General features: G+C 29.2%; 2 protein-coding genes across 2 annotated transcripts; one reads left to right on the top strand and one right to left on the bottom strand.

Annotated features, from left to right (window-relative positions):
- Positions 1-719: 719 nt before the first annotated feature.
- On the bottom strand, positions 720-1,412 carry LOC137820671 (uncharacterized). The gene has a single exon (XM_068624855.1). It carries the CDS (start codon positions 1,410-1,412, stop codon positions 720-722), a length of 693 nt encoding a protein of 230 aa, XP_068480956.1.
- A 4,315-nt stretch (positions 1,413-5,727) lies between these two features.
- LOC137820950 (protein SMALL AUXIN UP-REGULATED RNA 51-like) lies at positions 5,728-6,449 on the top strand. The gene has a single exon (XM_068625304.1). It carries the CDS (start codon positions 5,823-5,825, stop codon positions 6,126-6,128), a length of 306 nt encoding a protein of 101 aa, XP_068481405.1. The 5' UTR covers positions 5,728-5,822; the 3' UTR covers positions 6,129-6,449.
- Positions 6,450-10,127: the final 3,678 nt, after the last annotated feature.

The following is a 10,127-nucleotide window of genomic DNA, read 5'->3' as shown; positions in this document are numbered from 1 at the left end:
CAGGAGTTGAAAGAGATGGCGGAAACACATAGAGCCCATCTTTAATTACTCCTTGAAGTAAAATCTGATGGGTTTCCTGATTTTTAACATAGCAAAGGTTAGCATGAAATTCAAAGTAAACATTGTTATCTTTGGAAAATTGAGCAACACTGATAAGATTTTTAGTGATAGCAGGAACATGCAACATTTTATGAAGTTTGAATATGGTGTGGGAATGGGGGTCAGTATAAATAGCATAAGCAGTGTGAGAAATAGATGTACCTTGTTCGTTGCCGAGTTTGAGATCATCATTACCGTGATATGGTTGTTTGTGAGTAAAGAACTTAGATTCTTTGGTGATATGGTGTGTGGCACCCGTATCAGGATACCATAGAGGGTCTTCTATGGTGGAGGGTGCGCCAAGAAAAGACGGAGTGGAATCAGAATCCATGGGAGATGTACAATGAGAAAAATTAGCATTGTAAGAGTGAGTAGTAGGAGGATCATATCTACGTCAACATGTGTCCGCAATGTGGCCAGTCATATGGAAAATCTAATAGATCGGTTTTGCAGAATTCCAAGACGCATCATGGTGGAGAAGCGGACGAACAGGTGGACGAGGGCTGGGTGGAAGAAAGCCAGTGGGATGTATGTTGCGATCGGCCTCCACGAAAGGGATAGGTGGAAGGTTTCTTTTTGTGTTGGTTTTTGAGATTCCATGAAGAGGAAACATTGTTTACCTAAAGAATGGAGTCACGCGCCAACTTGTGCCTTTCAAAACGTTCTTCTTGCGCAAGCAGAAGGGCTTCAAGATCGTCTACCGTGTATGGGTCTTGACGAGAAAGAATGGAAGTGATGAAACTATCGTAATCTGCAGAGAGCCCGTCAAGAATGGCATCGACATGGTCTGCAGTGGACAAGGGGGAACCAACAGAAACAAGTGAATCAACAATTTTCTTTATATCAGTGATGTATGTGGTGATAGATTTATCATTCTTTGGAGTTTTTAGGAGAAGGCGAAACTTCTTGACCATGGCATGGGTGTGTGATATAAAATGAGTGAGCAGACGTCCCCAGATTGCAGCAGAAGAATCCAGACCCACCATTTTGGTTAAAAGAGAGGAGGACATGGAAGCAAGAAGCCAGGCTACAAGAAGTTGATCTTGTTGCTGATAGGTGCAATACGCAGGATTGGCCACGGTGCGGTTGTTTTGATTCAGAAACTCAAAAGGAACGACAGTGCCATCCAAGAAATGCATAAGCTGAAGACCACGTAGAGTAGCACTTACCTGTTGTTTCCATACAAGAAAGTTTTCATCGGTGAGTTTGAGGGAGATAAGAGTTTGAAAATGGTGGACAGCAGAAGGAATGGGTATGCGCTGGTCAGAGAGGGAAGAAGAAGAAGAGGAAGAGGAAGAAGAAGGAGAAGACATGATGGGAGAGAGAAAAAAATGGCTCAGAATACCATGTATGAAAAAGGAATGATATTATTATTATTATCTCATTGAGCAAGACGAGCATAAGAGCATATATACAGAGTAAGGACTGCAACTAACTGTATTAACTGACTAACATATTAATTGACTAACAACAAGAAAAGGAGAAGTGCATTTTCAGAATAAGGAAAACATTTTCGAAATAAGGAAAATGAGGGGAGAGCAACAAGTATAGGACTTGTGTACTTAAAATTTATAAGAAATTATGTTTCGATTTCACTACAAGTGGATAATTTATGAGTATGCTTTAAGCTTTTTTTTATGTCCAAATTTGCTGGGAGTTTCAAAAATTCAACACATCTAAATATTTTATTTAAAAAACGCATGCACTAAAAATGAAATATTGAAAACACAATCACTTATAAAATGGTGGTGATATTACAAATTCTTACTAAATGTAAATTAAATTGTAGTTGCCTCACCTTACGTCTGTTTAAGATACTCCAACCTAAGATTTTGAAAATTTGGGTTTTTCCCAATGCAACCTAAAGACACTCATAGAGAGTGGATTTAGAAAGGGGACAATCAATTTGATGAGAAAAACGAAAAATTAAGATTAAGAAATAGAGCAAATTAAGGGGATTATACAATTGTGTCTCTCTAAACAAGCATTGTAATGGTTGTTTTTGCTATGGTCACCTCCCACACCTAAAACAAAAGAAAAACAGTAGTTTTAGAAATACAAATCTACAAGGATAGTGAAATCAAGTTTCTTATCGAGGCGTAGTGTTGAGGGGGTCGTTGATCGAGCTTCATCGCCTTTACTTAGGGCACACCACTATTTTACCTTCACAATTTTAGGTTTTGGGCACACCATTGTTTCAGAAGCTCGGATTTGGACAATGGTTTAAGTTTTCAGAAAGAAACATAATGACTCAGAATAATGACTCTGAAAGATAACCTTTACAAATTTATTTTTTATTAATAATTTATAAAAATCTGTATGTAACATTTATATGTAATAAATGTCTTCCTTTACGTGTGGATTGACTTATCATTACATACGGATTTCAGCCTTAAAAATGTTTTCGTCCCAACGCGTCAATCTTACATACAAGTTCTTCGTACAGATAAATTATACAAAATTTATTAATTATTACATACAAAAGAATCAATATTTATAAACAATTTACATATAAATCTAATTCCGTTGGAACATTAGTATGTAAATCACACATTACATAAAGATTTATATTTGTATATAAATATCAGTACATAATAAGTAAATTTCTTGTTGTATGTATTTGTTGGAAGAAAATTCAACAGCTGAAATTGATAGAAGAGTATTGGAGAGATAAATTGTTGAAAAAAAATACATTATCAGTTTATGTCATTTGAAGGAATGTATTTATTAAACTACTTTGATGATTCACAATAACACATCACCATCCTTAAGCCGTAACACACTAATCAAATTTTTGTCCTATGTATAGTAATGGATAAATTTATTAAAAGAGGGTCATTTTTAATTAAATTTACTGGAATAAGTAAATTTTAAATTTTGTATGAAAATGCATAAATTACGTTTGGATGTACAAATTCAAAATAAATAAAAATTATGTTTCCGAGGGATGACTTTTATGTTAATAGTATTTTTCCTATTTCAAGTCATTCTTGTTGACTTGTATTTTGAACTTTTTTTAGTATTTTTTTTTTTGTAAAATCCTTCCATTACTCTCAAGGCTATTCACTGTAATTAAGTTCTCATCTTCAAAATCAGTTTGGTAGGTTGTACCAATTGATCCACCACCAATAAAAGACTCTATCAAGTAATGTTTTGGTACCTCCCTCTAAATCTTCATATTATCTTCATATTTTGATGGTAAACTTTTGTTGAAGAGAAATATCCACTACAAGAAAATTATGAAATAAAAATTAATTTTAGAAATAAAAAATAAATTAGTTGTTATAGTGATTAAATTAGAGAACATTTTAGATACTAAATAAATTTTTTGTTTCTAAATTAGTTTTTATTATTGTTAGATGGTTTCTAAATTGGTATCTAATTAACAACTAAAGTTTTTACTACCAAATTTAGAATCTAAATAATTGATAATTAAAACCTTAGTTGTTAATTAGATACCAATTTAGAAACTATTTAACAATAATAAAAATTAATTTATAAACCAATTCTTTTTTTTAATTTCTAAAATAATTTTTAATTTAATTACTATTAAAACTAATTATTTTAGTCTCTAAAATTTGATTTGTATTCGATGATTTTATTGTAGTGATATTTTTTCATTATAAGATTGACTTGATAAAGAGATTTTCTCTCAACAATCATAATTTGATCGTCTTTTATCACGTGTCATCATATTGGTAGTCACCAAACAAACCCTAATGAGAATTATACCAGCAACAACAATTGTTGAAGTGCTTAAAACTTTAGTCACGTGGTAAAGGTGACTTAGTTTGGGGTTTCCAAAGGACGACTAAAGAGAAAATGATTATTAAAAAATAAAGATACTCCAAATAGTATAATGATCTTCTAGTGAAAATAATTAAAATAAAAAATAAAAAACACGCTTTTGTATTACAATTTTTTTTTTTTAAAACGAAACACAAAAAAATGAAAAAAATATGCAACTCGCCTAATAAAATATTAAAATCGCGCTTTTAGATACTAGTCCTTCTAATTTGATTAAAAAAACAGCAAAAAACGTGTTTTCAAAGTAAAAATGATAGAAATATTGTTTTCTTCCTTTTAAAATCGTACAAGCATGAATTCTCCATTTCATAAAAAATTGAAAATGTATCTATATTTAATCACAAAACTATATAAAATAATTCTATAAAATAGAATTTAGTATTATTCGAATTCTATGTCGCATTTGAGTATGTTTAACTAGCTCTAATTACATCTTTTTTATCTACACTTTTTTAACAACCAAGTCATTGCATTCTGGTAGTGTTATGTAGTTCAAAATTTGTATGATTTTCATTCGTGAATTTACTCATTACACAATTTTCACAAGAAATATTCTTGTATTTGAGAATGAGGTAGATGGTTGAAAATCTTACATTAATTAAAAATAATAAAAACATAGTGTGTTGATAAAAACATAGTGTGTAAGTGAATAATTCTTATATTATAACTTAATTTTATAAGATTAAGTTAATATATTAAAGTCTAGATTCAATATTTCTTTTAAACAATATATTGTAGAAGAGAGAAGAGAGTGGCAAAACTTATATTTATGCCCTTCAACACATATCAAGGACATCAAAGATAAAGAAAAACACATTTAAATTCTATGCAATGTGGGCAAGAATTAGTTTTGTATTTCATTACAACTTGATTGGATGAAGCACAAAATACAGAGAAAACAAATTTTGAAGTTAATTTTCTTTTAAAAATTCGGGTATCTTTTTATTGTTTGAGACAATTTCTTTCCTTGACACCGAATTTTTCAGTTTATTGAATTATTAATCTCATTTACAAAATAAAATTTTGTTTCATTCAGTAACGCATTAGTGTTAATTGTTAAGCATTTAACACATATTTAAGACTTCAAATAAAAAATCAATAGTTAAAGTAACTGCGACGATAAATCTTACTTTCAAGTTCTTAACGTACTTTTTTTCATGCATGATATCAAATAAAATCTATTTTTTTTTCTCATTATGGTGTAACTTGTTGAGTTCTTAGTTTATTTTGAGTTGATGAACACTGAACTCCACATTTTTTAGTTCCTATGAAATTTTCGGAAAAAACTGATTTTATATCAGGAAAAGTCTGAATCACTTCAATGATAACCATTATAAAAAAAAAAAAATATTAAGTAAGACCCACAGTAGGAGTCACTTTAAGTTGAAATAATTATAAGTCAAATTATTTAAAGATTTAATTACTTAATTTTTTTGGGTCAATATTCAATTTACTACTTGGTTTTAAAAAAAATTAATTTCTATATTTAATTTCAAATATAAAAACGAATAAGGTAATTAAATCTTATTTAAACAGTTTGTTTTATTTTTTATTGAAAAAAAAATTGTTACTTCATGCTGGTATTTTTAGGTAACGTAAACACACATATGTGTATATATATTGTGAAAAAAAATAAGTGTGTAGAGAGGGGCCAAGGTGTCTTTGGAAAGGGCAACAAGGAGAAGTTCTCAGCTCCCTTAAGCACTCATAGGACCCCCCAGACGGCCCTAAGCTAAATCATTTGTCCCCACAACCCCACATGACTCTGTTTCTCAATCTACCACTTACTTTTCTCCCCAAACCTATCCATAAATACCACCACATTCTCTTTTCCCTTTCACAGCAACCTCTTTCAACTTTTCTCTTCAACCTTATTCTGTCCCTAAATCTTTTTCACTCCAAACCCATAACACAATATGGCTTTCAGAAAATCAGGTAAACTCCCACAAGCAGCACTCATCAAGCAAATCCTCAAGAGGTGTTCCAGCTTAGGGAGAAAAGACGATCATGGCCTACGCTTGGACGTGCCCAAGGGTCACTTTGTTGTGTACGTCGGAGAAAACAGAAGCAGATATATAGTTCCAATTTCCTTCCTAAGTCGCCCTGAGTTCCAAACGCTCCTCCACCAGGCAGAAGAAGAGTTCGGCTTCGATCACGAAAAGGGTCTCACCATTCCATGCGAAGAAGACGTTTTTGAGTCTCTCACCTCCATGCTCCGATGAGGAACTTAACACGTACGAACCATTTTCCTTTTTTTTTTCTTTAAGGAGGAGAAAACGGCTAAAGATGAAGCTGCTTCACTGCTTCTCTTACTCGGTTTTCACCATTTCTTTCTTTCTTTCTTTTTATATCTATAAATGGGGTTTGTATTTTAGAGAGACTCAAACCTCACAGAATTGGACCATCAAGAATATTGTCACTATGTGGTAGCTTAGATTGTAAATGTACTAGAAATCAGCATTTTTCCCACAGAGGTGAAGGATCCCGTAAATGTACCCTGTTGGAGAATTAATCAAGAGGATATATTATTATCTTCGGATATATATCTGCGTCTTCAACTCTTCTCATCCATTCCTCTTTCTTCACCTTAACACTGCAACAAGACAATTATAAAATAAAAATTAATTTTTAAATATTAAATAATTAGTTGTATTAGTATAAAAACTATTTTAAAAATTAAAAAAGAAAATTGATTTTTAAACTAGTTAAATAGTTTTTAAATTGGTATTTAATTAGCAACTAAAGTTTTAACTACTAATTATTTAGTTTTTAAATTTGGTAGCAAAAACCTTGGTTGCTAATTAGATATTAATTTAAAAAATATTTAACAATAATAAAAACTAATTTAGAAATATTTTTTTTAATTTATAAAATGGTTTCTAATTTATTTATTATTATAACTAATTATTTTGATCTCTAAAAATTAGATTTTATTTCATAATTTTATTATAATGTGAAAATACGACTGAAATATGCCCTCTCTGCATGCTCGGTTTACACACATTAATAAGCTTTAATGGATATGAGCTGCTGTAAGTGCAAACTATTTTATATTTTCAGTCAATAAAAGAAATATTTCCCTTTTTTAACAAATAAAAAATCAAGTTTTGGTCTGATCAATGTAAAATAGGAACACAAATTCAGTTTTTTTTTGCGTGTGTATTTATATATTCTCTATTAAAAACGCTGAATTAACTATTTACGCGTGTCTGGTTAGGCACACAAGATAAAACATTAATAAAAAAAAACTTTTACTCAAAATTATGATAAGATGTGTCAATAATATTTTTTTACTCTTTTATTTTTAAACCCAAATAGTAAGGTCAAATATTTTGGTTATCCAAACCAGCTATTTGAAATTAGAGATAATATATTTTAAAGATGATTATGGATTACACTATGCGTTATCAATTTCATCTAGTATCTTATATTTTCTATTTTTCTTTTGTAAACAATAATGTGTTAAAGATAAAAATTATGGATTATCAATTAATAAAAAAAAATATTATTTCTATGATTTTTAAGAAGATTGTTATAAAAATTTAAATTTACAAACTTTTATGTCGAGACAATAATGTAGTTTTTTAATATGATTAGTACATAAACTATTTTACTCATTAGCTTAAAACATACGTATAATTACTTTCTAAAATTTATAAGAATATGTTTTCATGGATTTGTTATAAGAGTAGTCTGAATTTGAATAACGTGTGCCTATAAGAAAGGGAAGTTTCATCTGTGTTTGAAAATTCATTTTAACCCTTTGAATGTGTTCAAGGCAAAAGTAACTAAAGGGTTACTTCTCTGAACTCAAATCTTTCATCATCCAAAATTTGTTTTATTTTTTTCTTTGAATAGTGAAAAGTTAAGCATGTGTTATATGTTTACTCCAATTGAATAATTTCATAGGTTAAACACATTTACTCTATATAATCATAGTCTCTATAGTCTCACTCGGAATTATTATATTAGCCTTAATTTTTGTTTTGGTTAAAAGTTATTTTTGGGTTATAGTGTATAAGATGATGAAGTTCTATCTTTTCTATCTTTGTACCTGTCACAAATAAAAATTTCCTCCTATATTTTATTAATTTACTCACTTTTATCTTTAGATAAAAGACTTTCTACTATATATAGACCATGAAAACGGTTTTTTAAAAATTGTGATTTATTTAATTGGTTACTAGGATTCTCGTTAAGAGAGTAGATTAATAACCTTAAAATCGATAACTAAAAATCATCTTAAAAAAATGTTTTTCAAAATTAATGACTAGAAATCATAAATAACTCTTCGACTATTGCATATGATGAAAACTAGTTAATTAACCCTGAACACTAAACAATTCTCTCTCTCTCTGTCTATCTATCTCTCTCTCTCTCTATATATATATATAAATAGATAAATCGAACGAAATTTTAAGTGGCGTAAAAAAAAAGAATACCTTATCAGGATAATGTTTCTGAACCTCTAGATTTTACTATTTTATTTTACGCTTCAACCGTGTCTGCTGTGAATAATATACGCCACACGCACAGTTGTGACCGTTGAAACTGTACAATCAGAAACCACTTTGAACGGACTGTTTGATCACGAGCAAGAGAAATTTAACGGTAAAGTTTACATTCTTCTTTGCTTAACAAGTTTTAACACTAATAAAAAATTGTTGATAAATTAAATTTTAAAAACATGAAATATTGTGACTAAGCGATTAAATATTAGGAGACTTTTTTGAGCATTTATTTGGTGGTGTTGATTTTTGGCGAAGTGTTTAGAAAAGTGATATGAAGAAATATGAAAGGCACATGCAGGAAGGTTGAGGCTTTGATTTGAAAATGGAGGGTCCCTTAAGCACACGGAAACCACTGTAAAGTAGGAAATTGAAGAAGGCCCAGGGTTTGAGTTTAACTTGCGGGCCATCATGATCACTACCATACCTACACTACACCCTACACTGTTATCGTACCCACCTCTCTTTAATCGTAGGTTCAATTTTCATTTTCTCAACAAATATTTATTAGACAATATATTTTTACTTTTACATATTACATATTCTCTATTCATATTAATATTACAATTTTATTTTTATATATTAATGGTGTGCTGTCAAGCTGACTATTAGATACACACAACCAAAAAATTGAACTTAAACTTAATCTCATTTATCTGCTGAGGTTAGAAAATTGTAGTGTCATAAGTTTGATATCGTTTATCGAGACAACGATATGTGTATTTAAGACATTAATATTAATATTGTAAAATTACGAATTAATAAATTTAGAAAAATAACCTTAAATAAGAAACATGATTTGTTATTAAAATACGCTATAAATTAGATATATAAAAAAAGACTAAATATTGTTTAATTGGTCAACATAATTTTTAAAATAATTTTTGATAAATTCTATAAACTTTTAAATTCTTCTTATTTATGTGGCATAATTCATATTATATGATTTAGTGCATCTACATCATGGTGAAAATCTTATCCTCTCCTACCTGTATGTTAAAGAAAAGTTGTTGGAGGATTTTATATGTTTTCATTTGTATTGATTATTATAAAATTATGATTCATTGATTGGTATTAATGATGAAGGAGGTCCTTGATCTACTAACGGGTAACTAGTCAAAGCTATGAGGTGTTCCATGCATATTAGGTGATAGTAGATACATCTTTTATTTCTTATTTAAAAACATGGAAAATAAGAGAGGAAAAGAAGAGAGTTAGAAATGAGTTTCTTTTTAAATTCAACATTTCTCATCTCTACTATTATTCTTTAATTTTTAAAATTTATTATTGCAATTACAATACTAAAATGGGTTAAGACTCGTAAGTCGATCTCCTAATAGTTTGTAATGTCATAAACAAAGAGATTTGACTCGTTCTTTTTTTCATTTTTATATTATATATGTAATCTTAAATTTAATTTATTAAATTTAAATAAAAGTATTATATCTTACAAAATTGTAATTTTTGTATTATGTTATTTAAATGGTGCAAGTATATAATAATATTAGCATAGGATAAATATGTGAAAAATAAAAATTACTTAATATTATTATTAAAGTTATACAAAATTTGTTACAAACAGCTAAAGTAATTCACAATTAAAACTCAACCGTTAAAGTCTAAACTAAAGAATTCATAAAGAGTATAATAAATTTGTATCTTGGAATATTTAGAAAAGGAAAAAGACTCATAAACAAGAGTATCAAGTAAATT

This window comes from Phaseolus vulgaris, chromosome 9 (genome assembly GCF_000499845.2).
Source record: "Phaseolus vulgaris cultivar G19833 chromosome 9, P. vulgaris v2.0, whole genome shotgun sequence".
NCBI classification, from domain to species: Eukaryota; Viridiplantae; Streptophyta; class Magnoliopsida; order Fabales; family Fabaceae; genus Phaseolus; species Phaseolus vulgaris.
The sequence above is the reverse complement of the archived record's forward strand: the minus strand, read 5'-3'. Positions and strand labels throughout refer to the sequence as shown.

What these genes read in the sequence shown, in the direction of transcription:
- LOC137820671 (XM_068624855.1), bottom strand. Translation starts at nt 1,412, where the DNA reads ATGTCTTCTCCTTCTTCTTCCTCTTCCTCTTCTTCTTCTTCCCTCTCT.
- LOC137820950 (XM_068625304.1), top strand. Translation starts at nt 5,823, where the DNA reads ATGGCTTTCAGAAAATCAGGTAAACTCCCACAAGCAGCACTCATCAAG.